Genomic DNA, 16,356 nt, shown 5'->3' on the forward strand with positions numbered 1-16,356 from the left:
TCCGGTTGCACTGAGGGGTGTTCTACCCGAAAATGTCCGGTTGCCGCTCGTAAAGCTATGCGCGTTTCTCAATGCGATTTCGCAGAAGGCAAATCGATCCATCCAAGCTATCAAAGCTACAGAACGATGTGGTGCAATGTCTTGTCAGTTCTGAGTTGTTATTTCCACCATCCTTCTTCAATATTATGACGCACTTACTGGTTCACCTAGTAAAAGAGATTGGTACTCTCGGACCTGTAAACCTGCACAATATGTGGCCTTTCGAGAGGTTCATGGCAGTCCTAAAAAACTATGTTCTTAATCGTGCCCGTCCAGAAGGAAGCATCGCCAAGGGATATGAAACAGAGGAGGTGATCGAGTTTTGTGTTCATTTTATTGATTCAATTGACTCGATTGGGGTTCCAACTTCACGCCACGAGGGGAGGCTCCGAGGAATGGGCACCCTTGGAAGGAAATCAAGTTTGAGCAATGATACTGATTTGTTCGACAAGGCACACTACACTGTTCTACAACAGTCATCCTTTGTGTCTCCGTATATCGAGCAGCACAGGCAGATGGTAGCTTCCAAAAACCCGACCAAATCCGATGCTTGGCTTACCCATCATCACATGGAAACTTTTCCCTCCTGGTTGCGCCAACAACTTATGGGTAACTCTGAGATTCACCCACAGCTTGCCTGGTTAGCCAGGGGACCTGCTACCACAATCGTCAAATTCCAAGGCTATGAGATAAATGGTTACACATTTTACACGAGAGCCCAGGACCAGAAAAGCACGAACCAGAATAGTGGTGTCCGCATAGATGCCATGGACAGAAATAATAGCAAGGAGTCGTATTATGGTTTCATACAGGAGATATGGGAACTCGAATACGGACCGCTGTACATCCCTCTATTTCTTTGCAATTGGGTGAAGCTAACTGCCGTCACCAAAGATCAGTACGGAATGACAATAGTAGATCTGAGCAAGACTGGATACAGTGATGACCCATTCGTACTTGCCAATGATGTGCATCAGGTGTTCTATGTGAAGGACATGTGCAGCAAACCCAAGAGGAATCCAGAAGAGACATGGGAGCCAAAGTGCTACATAGTTCTTCCAAGTAAAAGAAAAATCGTGGGAGTCGAGGATAAAACAGACCAATCAGATGATTATGATCAGTTTGATGGCATGCCTCCATTCGCCGTTGAAGTTGATCCAAGCATCCTGCTATCCAAAGAAGAGGCTCCGTACTTACGCCGCGACATGATCAAGGAACTTTCGTGAAGAAGAAATTTTACAACGTTGTATTGTAATGCGTTAAATGTACATGACCTTTGTGTATTAATTGATACAATTTGTAATTTACCCTATGTATGATTTCATGTGTTATTAAATTTGTTAGGTGAAGATTTTTTAGATAAACATGAACATTGTTAACCACATACTAACATGAATTTTTCTGCGCATTGAAATAATTTAATTGAATAATTTCTTGATCACAGCAATGCAGTAAAATAAATATTTTACAGGCTAAATGAGTTGGTATAGAATTAATGATTAATTCATACTTATTGTCAATTTACTCGTTAATTAAATATATTTTTGCATGTACAAAATCTGTGAAGGTTTTGTTTTTCATCCTGAAATGCAGTGAAAAGGTAAAATAAAATCCATTTCCAAAAAACAGGCGGGAGAAGAAAAATAGGAAAAAAGACCTTTTGTCTCGGGTGCTAACAGCAACCGGGACAAAAGGCCCCCCTTTTATCCCGGTTGCAAACGGCAACCGGGATAAAAGGGTACGTTTCGTCTCCCGCCCGAACGTACCCTTTTATCCCGGTTGCCAACTGCAACCGGGATAAAAGGCCCCCCCTTTTATCCCGGTTGGTGACGGGACCCGGGATAAAAGGGTACGCTCCCAGCCCCACCTGGCGGGGGCACCCTTTTGTCCCGGGTCCCGTCACCAACCGGGATAAAGGGGGGGCCTTTTATCCCGGTTGGTGACGGGACCCGGGATAAAAGGGTGCGCTCCCAGCCCCACCTGGCGGGGCACCCTTTTATCCCAGGTCCCGTCACCAACCGGGATAAAAGGCCCCCCCTTTTATCCCGATTGGTGACGGGACCCGGGACAAAAGGCTCTTTTGTCCCGGGTCCCATTATGAACCGGGATAAAAGGGGGGGGTTAAAAGGCACTGTACTCCCTTCTACCCCCCGCCAGTTACACACTTAGCCAAAATTTCGCCAAGTCCCGCGCGTTCTCCGCCGTCGCCGCCCGTCCGCCTCCCTCGCCAGCCGCCGCCGTCGTCGTCCCCCATTGCGCCGTCGACGTCCCCCATTGCGCCGTCGTCGTCCCCCGGCCGGCCCGCCTCGATCCCCTCCTCGTCCGTCGACGCGCCCGGCCCCCGGCCACCTCGTCGCCTCCGGCCACCGACTCCACATCCTCGTCGCCCCTCGTTGCCGTCTCGTCGCCGTCCCGCCTACGCCGCCGTCGTTGTTGTCGCCTCGGCCGCCGTCGTCCTCGTCGCCTCGGCAGCTGCCGTCCTCGCCGCCCCGGCCGCCGCCGTCCCGCGCGCCGCCCGGCCGCCGCCGTCCCGCCGCCCCGGCCGCCGCCCCGCGCGCGAGAGGTCCGCTGCCGCGCCGGCCGGCAGCGCCGGGAGGGTTTTCTTTTTAAGTTAGAAAATTAAGTTTTATTTTTAGATAGATTTCTAATTTTGTTAAGTTAGATTTTTAGATTTCTAATTTTGTTAAGTTAGATTTTTAGATTTCTAGTTAGTTTGTTAAGTTAGATTTCTAGTTAGTTTGTTAAGTTAGAGTTGATACAGAGAAAATGAAGTTAGAAATTCGTAGGATGCACCGTCGTCCCCTCCGCCGAGTAGCCGCCGTGATCGCCGCCGTGATCGCCGCCGTCCCGCCGCCCATCACAACCTAGTAGGCACCACCCGTGGTTCCGGTGAACCGTCCCCGCCTCCGCCGTACCGCCGCCCTGACCGCCGCCGTCCCGCCTCCGCCGCCCTGATCGCCGCCGTCACAACCTAGGCACCGCACGTGGATATTGTTACAAATTCGTAGAAATTCGTCAAAATTCGTAGAAATTCGTCAAAATTCGTAGAAATTCATAGAAATTTGTAGAAATTCATAGAAATTCGTAGAAATTTGTAGAAATTCGTAGAAATTCGTAGAAATTCGTAGAAATTCGTAGAAATTCGTAGTAATTCGTCAAAATTCATAGAAATTTGTATAAATATTCCGGACTTTGTACGATTCATGTTATTTTATGATTTCATTATATACATGTATGATTCCGGACTTTGTAGGACTTTGTACAAATTTGTAGTAAGACGATTTCTATGACTGTCATGTATGATTCCATGTATGTTTCCATCAATAGTTGAAATGGCAGACGATGAGACCGCAAGGTATATCATGGAGCAGATAATCGCTGGTGATGGTAGTGGCGACAACGTTTCACTATCATACACGGATGAAGAGGGCACCCAGGCGGACATGTTCCTCAACATGTCCGCCGATTGGAATGAAGAGCAACAGCCGCAGCAACAACTTGCCGTGGCGGAAGGTTCCGGCGAGGTATATATACAACCATTCTTGTATTGTTTCACGCCACCGCTACTACTACGTACTAATTAACGAATCTTGAACTGTTAGCCCTCCGGATCGACACAAGGGCAGAAGACCCGAGGTCGTACAAAGGTGATGGAAGGGAGGCTTGTCATCACCAAAGTTACAGAAGAGGGCAGGCCGGTTGCTCCTGAGAAAGTAGCAAAGAAGTACGTGAGTCAAATCGGGGCAATCGTCCGGGACAACGTGCCTATCAGCATCAGAGAATGGAAGGGCAGAAGCGATAATCCGTACGCCCTTCCAGAGACAGAAAAGAATATGCTGTGGGAAGACGTGAAGAGACATTTCACATTCCCCGAAGGATATAGTGAGAAGGATGTCAAAGCGTGGACGCTTAAGAAGATGGCTACTCAATTCCAGACATTCAAGAAGATGCTGGATACCCACTACATCAAGAAGGGCAAAACTCCAGACTTCAACGCGTGGCCAAAGTTGAGGGACCACTGGGATGCATTTGTTGAATACAAGAGGAGTGAAGAAGGTGTGAAAAAGATCACGACCAACACAGCAAATGCTAGTCAGAAGGGCTACCACCATCATTTGGGGCGAGGTGGGTATGGCTCAGCAATTCCCAAGTGGAGGAAGATGGAACAAGATCTGATCGAACGGGGAATCGTACCTGCAACTATTGAATGGCCCGAACGATCAAAGAACTGGTACTACGCTCATGGAGGCTCCCTAAGCCAAGAGGATGGGACGTTGATTTTCAATGACACAATACGTGAGAAGGCCGAACATCTCATCAAGAACATTGAAGATTCCAAGGCTGGGAGGTTGAGGGTGGACCGAGAAAATGATGAGCTCACATTGGCCCTCGGTAATCCAGAGCACCCAGGACGTTGCCGGGGGTTCGGGGTGGTTCCGTAGAAGTTCGCTTTCCGAGGCGACAGCGCCTCTTACAGAAGCCGGAAGCGAAGAAAGGAACAGATCGAGGAGAGCTGGCGGCAGATGCTAGAACAAAGAATGATGGATGAAATCAATCGGCGGGTGGCCGACGCAGTTGCGGAGTTGGCCCAATCTGGAGCAATGCCGAATCCTAACACCGCCAGCCCTTCTCAACGCCTCGGGAGCAGTTGTGCTTCTACAGGGGTCCCCGATGCGCAGACGCCCAGGTTACCCGTGGAGGAGCAACGGTTCCCCGTGGATGCCATCATGCAACGGACCTCATGTGAGCTGCATGCACCGGTCGGCAACCTCACTATTAAGGTATACTTATACATAATATTTATGCAATCTTGTCAATTGATCCAGGCCTCGAGATCGGAGTTCAACTTGTTTACTTCTGCTATATGTACAGGTAGCATACGGGAGTGCGTTAGCAACCCTGGCAGGGCAGAGCAGTCATGGCATGGACATTTCAACAGGCTACGCCAGCGTCTGCGTCGAGCAAATAGTTGATCCCCAGTATGAAGGTCTAGAGCTCGACTTCCTGGGAGGCGACGGGGAAAAGACATTGGCAGATGCGCTTCATGGGATCATTCTATGGAAGAAACGCTACATCATTATTCCCGGCACGGAGCCATCTCCTCAGACCTCAAGACCGCTCCCCGTAGATCCCCAGCAGCGACCTTCTCCTCATACCTCGAGACCGGCATCTCCTGCTCCAGGACCGTCCCTTCCATCTATATCAAGGTCTCCATCTCCACCACATCCTGGTGCTGGGAGCGACGACGACAATAACAACACCCCTCCCCGATCACCGTCGCCGGCACCAAGAGCGGCCCCCTTGAAGGAACCTGCAGCACCACTAAAGAAGTCACGACCACCGCTTCCCAAGCAAAGACAGAGAAAGAAGAAAACAAAGGAGCCTGAAGTGGCTCGTAAGGAACGCTGGGAGGCAATGTCTCATGAAGAACAGTGGGCAGAAATCCAACGAGAGGCCAGTGAGTGGTTCAAGAAACAAGCCGAATTAAAAAAGGCAAGGGAGATGGAGCCACCGCCAGTAAGTCGGCGAGATTTAAACTTTTTTATCAGGATGGAAGAAGGAGCCAAGAAAAGGATACCACTCTTGTCAAACTATGAACGGGCTCTAGTAAAGGCTGATGAAAAGGATAAAAGGAAAGGAAAATCATCCTCCAGCGGTCCAGTCCCCGACCTCAGCCATTTATCAAAAAAAGATGCTCAACGGGTAAAAGCAATGCCCTTGGATCAACAAGCAAATGTATTGAAGTTCATGGAAGAAACAGGTCTGGGACTTGATGAATGCATAGGGCAAGTTGAGACGCCAACTGCACCGCCCCCTGAGCCGAAGTGGCCTTATGAGCTAGGCAAACCTCTAGTAAAGCCTTCAATGGTACGGAAGCTATCAACAAAGATGTACGAATTCCATCAATGGTACATGATGGCATCCGCCGACTCGAGGGAGATGATCGGCATGAAGGTAAAACCGATAGATTTTCACGGTGAAGGGGAGAAAGTGCTGTGGCTAGACTTCAAGGATATATACAAAGTGTACCATCATGATGCCCTGGACGTCTCTCTGATCAGCGCTTGGATTCTGTAAGTGTTCGTTTATTATCTCTACATGTAAATTTTGGCGTGCGTCACCGTACTAACTTCATCTTCCATTTCATGTAGGATGCTAATTCAGACATGCCGCCGAGAGGTGTACCTACATGTAGGCTTCATGGATCCATCTGTAGTTAACCAACAACAGATACAATTAGCGCCGGAAAAAACCTTTGCGGAAATATACAATTTCCTACACAAACAAACATTCAAGGATTTCATACTACTTCCATACAACTTCAAGTAAGTGTGTGTATACTGTCTACTTTCGATGTCTTTTTCCTTATCTCTACATGTTAGTTAGCTCTAATATGCATGAAAATTTTACGCACGCAGCTTCCACTGGATCCTTATTATAATTGAGCCTGAAAGAAGCCACGTCACTATCTTTGATTCGTTAAGGAAAGATCCGGTGGACTACCAAGAATTGCAAGACATGCTAGGCTTGTAATAATTCTGGACCTTTATCTCTATGCAAAAATTTATTTCCTAAATTTTATCCCTGTTACACTATGTCATTCATTATTCTAATCCGCAGCGCATGGAAACAATTCATAAGGACATACAAAGGTCCATTCAAAGAAAATCTTACATGGAACACAGACTTCCCGGTACGTATGCACTCTGCACATTTATTACATTGTATAACACGAATATTTCATAACTTATTTTTTTCCGCAATGAAGTGCTTAAGACAGGAACCCGGGAATAATCTATGTGGCTACTACATCTGTGAGCACATGCACAGTTTTTTGGGACCCAAGGGACCGAAGATGACGCCGCACAACTTTAAAGTACGTAAAATAAATATATTACTAGTTAATTATTTTCTAGCTCCTTATATGTATTTGTTCATGTAACATTCACAAATTTCCAAATTATAGATGTTAAATATTCAACAAGGACTCTTGAAGGAAGAAAGAGTAGCGGCAATATGTGAAGGTCTCATTGGATTCATAATGGACGAGGTGGTAAATCCAAGAGGAGAATTTTATTACGATGGACGACAATTAGACACTCCGATCAGCAACACCACGACGGGAAGATTGTAGGAAGATACTTTGATTTATTTGTATATATAATACGCGCTAATTATGATCGATTTGTACTAAGCTAGTTGAATTGTGTATAAGGATTGTGTATATATATAGTAATTGTATAATTACAAATCCCATTCGTTTAAATACTAGTTGATTTCGTTCTAAAAAATCTCAACTACAAGGTTAACAAATTAAAAGGGCCGCGGTACTACGTATACGTGATGCATGCATGAAAAATTCAGGCGTCACGGGCAGTGCCATGCAAGCGCCATTTAGTCCCGGTTGGAATCGAGCCGGGACTAAAGGGGGTCCCTTTAGTCCCGGTTGGATTTCCCAACCGGGACTAAAGGGACCCCCTTTAGTCCCGGCTCGATTCCAACCGGGACTAAAGGGCCTGTCCCGCGCCTGGCGTGGCAGGCCCTTTAGTCCCGGTTGGTGACACCAACCGGGACTAAAGGGGGTCCTTTACTCCCGGTTAAAAGACCCGGGACTAAAGACCCCCCCTTTGTTCCGGTTGGTTTATCCCGGATGGATATCCGAGAGATATGCACCCTACCAACCGGGACTAGAGGCCAATTCTCTACTAGTGCTTTCTAATATATGGTAACTAAAGTGGATATATTCCAATTTGTTTATCATGATATTGATGGATGTCAGATATTATTCGTATTTGCTATAGAATAAACACATCTCTAAACCATGCTACAGATATATTATTTTGATTTAGTTTGAAATTGGTATATTTATTAACATTAATTACATTCAAATACATTATTTTTCATTAATGTAAAATAGTTTTATATGTTTTCTTTTCTTTATTGATATTTATTTTTAATGAAAATATTGTTTAAAAATATTTTTAACAAGCAATATCCGTCATGTAGGTTTATTATACTTGATCCTACATGTATGTTTTACGTCAAGTTTGTTCTTTTAAAACCATTGATAAAGCAAATATATATTTATTGATTGCTATCATCCAAATCAGTGGATATCCGAATGTGAATTCAAATTCAAACTATCCCTTTTGTATTCATATTCAAAAACATCTGAATTCATATTCATATTCAAGTTAATATACGGGAAAAGTGCTATCCCAATACAGTTCCATGTGAATCCGATCTGACTCCCTATTACTAAGAAGACCGGGGTTATATCATGAGCAGATTTTATGATGGCACATGTTCTTTTAGAGGCTGAAGGCTTGATGCATGCAAGTGCCAGGCACAAACAACCAAGCCCATCGGAGGGAGGTATGTGAATGTAAACACATAACTGAGTTTGTTCCTACCACACGAGTCTACGAAATAGAACACCGTATCTGCATTCTAATTCTCACTCTGCATTTCTAGCACGGCTACACAACTTTCACAAACTTGCCGTTCGTGGGACGATGGGAGTCAACCCCATAACTCTACACCTTGCATGCAGCTTCCTTGCATTGCCATTCCACCAAATACTAATTGTTGATATAGCAATATGATATATTTTTTCTTTGGATCCTTGTCTAAAATTCTAGTCAATCGTTTTGATATAAAAACTTCAAATAAAAAATTAAATTTGTAGATGTGATTGAAGCCAATTTTGATATAAAAGTAGTCATTCTACGAGGCTGTAAAACAAGTTGAAATTCAAATTATGCACGTGGAAACTATGCACATCATCTCCAAAATAATCACCGGCATGCACACCTAGCCTCATGAGCATATTCACTTACCCCATACCACTATGAATGCCTTCCAGCGTCTGGAATGATAAATCTTAGAGATTGATGAAGCGATTATAGGTGCCAAGCTGTCGATAGATGTGTCATTTACCAATAAAATAACAATCAGCTTAAAATATAAGTACCAGTGGTGAGTTAGAGGATTAACCCGATGGCAGATTTCCATGATACCTCTATTGTTATTCTTGATTTGCTTGAACAAAATGTATAAACGACACATATAAATTTAATATATTTCCTCAATATATCTTTGATATTTATAAGTAACCACTGTGTACAATCTTGGAAAATTTCTCACAAATATAAACTACTTCCTCTGACCCAGAACACAGCCAGCTCTAGAGTTATCGTGAGCCAAATTTTTTACAATAATATCTCTATAAATAATTTATTCCAACTAGAAAGTATATGTTATGATAATTCGTGATCAATTTTTACGCTATAATCTTTAATTTTCTATTCATATTTAAGAACTAAAAAATTTAGGAGACCACTAGATGGAGGGAGTAGGCTTTCCCGATAGAGCACAACTGAGAGCCCTTATCCCCGCGGCCTATATTTATCTCTCTGAAAAAAGAACATCACACCCACCCCTTCGACTTCCTCCGAGTGCCCCCGACTTCCTTCTCCATTTGTGCCCCCTAGGCCCACTTCGTCACCTACCAACATCTTGCTGGCGTTGCCCTCCCTTTCCCCATACCCTATCCCCTTCATATCCGAGCTCTCCCCTACCACCCTTCCCAATGTCGTGGTGCCATCACCATAAGATCCGCCACCCACGCGACCATCTCCGTTGACCATGGCTACCGCGATGTCTCCTGCTGGCGATGCCTCCGGCACTGACTCTCCCAACCAGCCTCCTCCACCCTCACGCCGGAAGCGCCACACCTCGCCATCCTGCCCATACCCCACCACCACCGCCTATCCGGTAGCCTCCCCAGCTATCCCTTAAGAGCCGGCGCCCAACCTCAAATCCCGAAACTCTAATTCCAACCCCAAAACATAATTTGAATTAGAGCTCGCTAAAGGAGATGAGGTGCTCGCCGGAGAAGGAGGAGGGGGTCGCGTGGAAGAGATATATGCATTTGCTACTTTCTTCTCTCTATTTGTTACTTCTCCCTGTTTTTTCCTACTTTTTTGGCATTCGAAATCCCCTCTTGTTCCTCACATGGTACCAATTGGGAGGGCTCTCGAGTTAAATCAAAATTGAGAGCTCTCCCTCGATTTAGATTTTTGGAAAGATTTAACTTAGAATAAAGATAACTAGCTATATATATAGGATAGAGCGAGCACATTCCGTGCTTTCTCCTCCATTGCGCTTGATCAACCCACCAAACCCCAGGACTTTCTATCAACGCATTGATGAAACTTGAAAGGTATAAGGCATCGACATCGACTGTGAATAAAAGCACCACCCACTGACTAGAATTCTTCTTGCGGGCCCCACTCTATGTGGCCAAGTAAACAAACCATTTCTGGGAAAAAGAAAAAGCACGCAGAGGAGAGAGAGACATCGGTCCTACGGCCCCGTGCTCCTTCCCCTCTCCTCTATCTTCCAGTCTTCGTCATCCCAACCCCCTCCCTCACCAGTCACCAGCGAATCTCCCAAACCCCGGCTCCTCCGATTCCCAATCCCGCCCCGGCCCCGGCGAGATCAGATGCCGGCGCGCCGCTGCTGACCGAGTCGAGCGGAAGCGGAGGCGATGCGGGCGAGCCGGCCGGCGGTGCACCCGGTGGAGGCGCCGCCGCCGGCGCCGGCCGCGGCGGCGCAGGCGCAGGGGCAGGGGCAGGGGCAGGGGGAGGGCATCGCGCACCCGCGCGGGGTGCGGATGAAGGATCCGCCGGGGGCGCCGGGGACGCCCGCGGGGCTGGGTCTACGCCTCGCGCAGGCCTTCTTCGCCGCCGCCGCACTCGCCGTCATGGCGTCCACCAACGACTTCCCGTCCGTCTCCGCCTTCAGGTCCGACGCATCCCTTTTCTTTTGGATCCCCTCTCGACTCCCGTCTCGGGGAACGTGATCGACTTCTTCGGTTTCTTTGTACGGCGGGATTAGAAATGCTAGCAATCTCCCATGTTTCTTAGCTTGCGAGATTTCTCGAGCCTTGCGCTTCAGCTTTCAGCAATGTAGTCGTGTTGATATTTGCGTTATATTGAAGCTATCTTGTGCAAGGGGCTGGGCGATGGCGTGATGTGTTTGATTGAATTGTATGCCGAGCTTACGTGTGTTGACTAGGAAAGCTCAAGAAACTTTATTTTATCAAGGAAAGGTAAATTTTGACAAGTGGCGCTATTCTGGAATCTTGTACCCGTGGCCTTCCCTAGATTTACCTCCGGCTAACTACGTGAAGAGATGTAACGAACGAAGAATTTTCTCAGTAAACTCACATTGAATCAGTCTTGAAACTGTGATGGACTACTGCTATGATTACAACCAGAATCCGATCACGTTGTGTGTCTATGAATGTGTCGCTTTTTGGAATAACTTAGTCATGTTTTCTTTAGTTCGAACAGAAGAGTAGGGCATCGCCATCTTATTTACATATAAAAGATTACAAGACTAATAAAAACAATGAGGAATTGCAGTAATCTTGCATGTTTCTTGACCTGGGAGAGTTCTCAAGTCTTAGTTTTCAACTCTGAATAGATTAGTTGTGTTATTTACAGTATATTAATGTTATCCTGTGCAACGGTTTGTGCGATGACATGATGTTTTTGATTGAACTATATCCAGAGTTTACGCTTGTGATAACTAGGGTAACACTTCAGAATCTCTGTTTAATCAGAAAAGGAAACTAGTTTCCTCAAATCTTTGTACCATGGCCTTGGTTACTTACAAACTGCATGATCTGATTTTGAGAGTGATAAATTTGCCCAGTAAGCTAGCTTTCGATCTGTCTTTAAACTTTGTGTACTATTTAGTTCAGATTATAACTGGGTGGTGTGTCTATGAATGTTCATAGCACTCATTCATTTAGCATAGTTTCTTTGCTTTGAAAAGCACAATGAGTTTGGCAACATCTTATTTCTATTCACAAGACTAATAGAGCAATGAGGAGTTCTTGTATCCCTCAAAAGCCTTACCCTGTAACTCCATAAGCAATTACAGGGTCATGTTTTCGCAGGGATGACACCATTGCTGTTGTAGCATTATGTTTTCGCAGGGATGAAACCATTGTTGTTATAGTATTACTATTACAGTTTCAATTCTAATATTGATGCTAGACAAAATCTGGGTATTACTATTTGTCTATGTTCCTGTCTTGGGCATCCCCTTGATTTGTTTCTGTATGAAAGAGGTAGCAGAAATGTGAAGAGCTTCAAGCCTCATGAAGAGGCCTTTGTTTTTGGAATGTTTTCTATAAAATGATCATTGTACTTGCCTAATCTTCCGAAATGAAATTTCCAGTAATTCTTGCAATACTTCAAATCCAATTAAGTCTTTGTTGTGGATATCTTCACTGATTAGCTCTAATCTTGCTTAACATAAACAAGCATGTGAAAATAGAATATAATTTGTGCATGCTTATTTTTCTAGGCATTCAGAAGATAATTTGTGCACTATCTATGTAGTCATTCAGTTAAACCCTTTTCTGTTGGAAAAATTGGTTCTACGACACTGAAAAACACCGTTTTATTAATATACCATTGAATCGACCTGGTGCACTTTAATACCACTGAAAGATCAAGCATTAAGAAATCTACGACTCCGTGACCTTTTCCATCCAACCAGTCATCTTATCCGTTGAATGTTTGTCTCCTCGCTGGTGCCGCCTTCCTGTCCGCTGGATGCCTACATAGGGTTTGCTTTGCGTGCCACTGCCAGAGGCCAAATCAAACGACAGGCCACCAAAATCAAGCTACAGATCAACCAGATTGAGCACCCCAGTAGCATTTGGATCTTTTGTGTTCAGATTTTGGTCGATGGCAAGCAATAGCTATGTTGTTGCTCAGGACTGGCGGAGCTTTACTGGGGCGCCAGTGGGGAGAAGCTTCATTGGACTTGGACGCTGCCGTGCTGCAGTTCATCTCCGCTAGAAGCCACCATGCCGTTGCCTTGCCTCCGCCCGAACCCACCGTGCCGTATCCTTCCTTCGCCCAAAGCCACCGCCCCGCAGAAAGCCTCCGCTTGAAGCCACTGTGCTGCAGTACGCCTCGCCTGAAGCCGCCATGCACCAAATCACCTCCTTGTCGCAGTTTTTGAACCAAGCTCATGATTTGGGAGCAGGGGAGAGGAGGATAGCTGGAAGAGATGCTTGGACGCTTGAGATTCGTGATGAAGACGGCACATGGCAGGATGATGGAGATGAGACAAGCACAGGATAGCCGGAAGAGATGCTTGGATGCTTGAGATTCGCGATGAAGACAAGCACGGATGGAATATTCAGTGATAAATTTCTTAACAGCTAGATCTTTCGGTGGTATTAAAGTGTACCGAGCCAATTCAATGATATATTTCTAAAACTGTATTCTTGCGGTGTCATGAAACCAAGTTTTTCTCTTCTGTTTGTTGAACTGCCTTGTGTTTCTAATGAAAATTATTTATACTGCGCTCAAGCTTGAACTGTCACTAAAGTTGATTGTTCACTTCACCCTCTAAATAGAACCCTAAGAGCATCTCCAGCAGATTACTCATATCCATCCCCAATACCAAAAACCTGTCATTTTAGTAATGGATGAGCTCCAGCAGACTACCAAGCCAATCACCTATACCACATTTTTTTTTGGTGGTTACCATAAACTCTATATCTCTACCCACATGTAGGTGAATGCTATCCTCTACCCTATCAACAGTTACTGTTGACACCAGAGTGCCAGACATTTGACAAGGAGAAGAGAGAGGAAGAACAGAGAGAAAGGAGGAAGAGCTGGACGGCGGTGGACTGTGACCCACCGCCCAACCCTTGCTTCGCCACCAGCTTCGACGGGGGCTCAATCAGCACGGCGAAGGAGATGGGAGTGAGCTCTGTGCCACCACTGCCCCTACCCCCGTCGCCAGCCGCAGATCCGCCCCACCGCTGGCTGCAGCTCGGTGCCCAGCCATGCGCAGAGAGAGAGAGAGAGAGAGAGAGAGGATGAAGAAGCGGGGACCAGACCAGGGAGGGATAAATGGTGAGGCACTGACGGGTGGGGTCCATATATTGGGGATTAGTTGTTTTGGTAACCTGCTGCAGCACTTGCTGCTAAAAAGGGAAAAAAGTTATTGGTGAGGGAGAGAATGTATTGGTGATGGGATATAAGTAAGCTGCTGGATGTGCTCTAAAGTAGATTCCAATGCACAGCCACATGCCATAAACTACTCCATTTTTAGATTGATGTGGCATCCCACTATCCTGGCTAGCAGATTAGCTTATGAATTGAAGTGGCTTGTGATGATTCAAGTTTTCAGGAGCGGAGAGGTTTTATTTTGTGAGTGGTGAGCATGGGAGGTGTACTAACTAGGTAAATTTAAGGGATATCATCTGCCAGCATGACAGTACCACCTTAGAATAAATACCTCCAGTAAAAAATATGTGACATTTTGGGCATTGACAGTCTCCAAAACACAACTTTTACTAATACTTCTTTTTTAATATGTTTATAAAACTTAACAAAAATATAATCTTAGTTTTATGGAACTACTTGTCAAGGAAAATTTAATTATCATTTTCAAATATTAAAACTCAACACACTAATAGAAATGTAACCAAATATCAAAATGATTTGTTTGTGACGGGGTGGAGTATTTGTTAACAGCTTTGTTTGCACATGTTTTGATGGTCCAGGCTTGGTTCTCACTTTCCGATGTGTGTGTAGGCTTCTAGTTGATCTTCTATAGTTTAAATCTTCAGTATGCAATTTGGGAATTAAGACTGTGGAAAAGTTGGTGACACCACACCAGCCAGTCTCTGGTTCTGGCCTTGATTTGAGTACATGAGCTGGTCGAGGGTGCTATTCAATTTATGCAATGGTTTTGGGTGAAGGGATGGGTCTTTGCGAGTTGAGTGGCAATACTGACTTTTTCCTTTTGTTACTGAATAATTTATATGTATTTGTGTATTTACTCAGCTACAAGATGAACTGATGGTTTTCTTTTGACCAGCTACCTTGTCGCCGCAGCCATTTTGCAGTGCTTGTGGAGCCTTTCGCTAGCCTTCGTCGACATTTATGCACTTCTTGTCAAGCGATCTTTAAGGAATGCTCGAGCTGTATGTATATTTACTATCGGAGATGGGGTGAGTCATTTATTTTCAGTCTACTCTGTAAAATATCAGTCTTCTCATTTGTTGAACATTGAAACGGTGTAGACATATCAACAAAAGAAAAAAAAAATTGTGATGGTCATGTGCATTTGTTTCTTTACATGTAAAAGAAACTATATTTTTTGTGTACTGTCTAGTTAATGACCCTTTATATTTGTTTGTAGATCACAGGTACACTAACCCTGGGCGCAGCATGTGCGTCAGCAGGAATCACTGTTCTCATTGGTAATGATCTCAACATATGTGCAGAGAATCACTGTGCAAGTTTCGAGACTGCCACGGCGATGGCTTTCATAAGCTGGTTTGCGCTCGCGCCATCCTGTATCTTGAATTTCTGGTCCATGGCCTCCAGATGAGAAATATAGGAGGTTAGAACATAATTTTTGGTGGTTGCTGCACCAGATCGCAGCTTGTGGCAGCTACAGCAGTGTGGTGCAGCGAATTGTAATACAACCAAAAATTGATGAATGACTGTGGAATGTAGCTTGTGATCGAATTGTCTGTACAAAATAGGGAGTGTCTTTTTTCAGATTGAAAAGGGTTGTTCTGAAGCTCTAAAGTTCTTCCTTTTATGTCAACATGTTCCTCCTGTGAGGCTTGTATTGTAAGCTGGCATGATGCATATATGGCTCGAGATGATGGTTTCTATGAGGCTTGTTGTAAGCTTGCTGATGCATATATGTCTCGAGATGATGGTGTCTTATTTCCTGTTTTGTCGATTATGCGCTTTTTTTGCCTTTCGTATTAGGAATTTAGTATCTGTACAATTTTTACAGGGAATATAGGTTGCATTTTTTTTCTCCTGGCAAGATTTGTTGCCTGATACTTGTTTCTGTAATGGAAAAGTGCATCCGAGGAAAGATCTTAAGTACTTTCCCCGTATTACTTACCAGCATCCATGATTTGGATCTAGTTTTCAGACCGACTGGAATGCTGAAATTGATAGCTTCGTGAGACCAAACTATTAGGTCCTGTTTGGGAGCATTGTAAAATTTTGCATCTGTAAGTTGTGGGTGCACAAAAATCCATCAAAGAAATGCCCTTGCGTTTCAAAAAAGAAAAAAAAAAGAAATGCTCCGTTGCTTTGGATCTGTTAGCTTGATTGTGTAGCAAATTGAGCTTATCTTAGCGATCGTCCTTCACCGCCTTGAGAGAGTTTCGTTTCAGTATATGATCAGATGGCATTTCCAGGTGATAGCATGCGCATCTCAAATCAATTATTGAAAAAC

At 44.9% G+C, this 16,356-nt stretch overlaps 1 protein-coding gene across 1 annotated transcript; it reads left to right on the forward strand.

The window, feature by feature from the left end:
• Positions 1-10,387: 10,387 nt before the first annotated feature.
• Positions 10,388-15,803, forward strand: LOC117840209 (CASP-like protein 5A3). Its single transcript, XM_034720672.2, has 3 exons — positions 10,388-10,848; positions 14,968-15,100; positions 15,292-15,803. The coding sequence occupies exons 1-3, from the start codon at positions 10,592-10,594 to the stop codon at positions 15,481-15,483; spliced, it is 582 nt and encodes a 193-aa protein (XP_034576563.1). The 5' UTR covers positions 10,388-10,591; the 3' UTR covers positions 15,484-15,803.
• The last annotated feature ends 553 nt before the right edge of the window (positions 15,804-16,356 follow it).

The sequence above is a fragment of the Setaria viridis genome, chromosome 9 (assembly GCF_005286985.2).
Source record: "Setaria viridis chromosome 9, Setaria_viridis_v4.0, whole genome shotgun sequence".
NCBI classification, from domain to species: Eukaryota; Viridiplantae; Streptophyta; class Magnoliopsida; order Poales; family Poaceae; genus Setaria; species Setaria viridis.

What these genes read in the sequence shown, in the direction of transcription:
- LOC117840209 (XM_034720672.2), top strand. Translation starts at nt 10,592, where the DNA reads ATGCGGGCGAGCCGGCCGGCGGTGCACCCGGTGGAGGCGCCGCCGCCG. An exon ending in CCGTCCGTCTCCGCCTTCAG is followed by an intron (nt 10,849 to 14,967) that starts GTCCGACGCATC and finishes TCTTTTGACCAG; the next exon opens with CTACCTTGTCGCCGCAGCCA. An exon ending in TATTTACTATCGGAGATGGG is followed by an intron (nt 15,101 to 15,291) that starts GTGAGTCATTTA and finishes ATTTGTTTGTAG; the next exon opens with ATCACAGGTACACTAACCCT.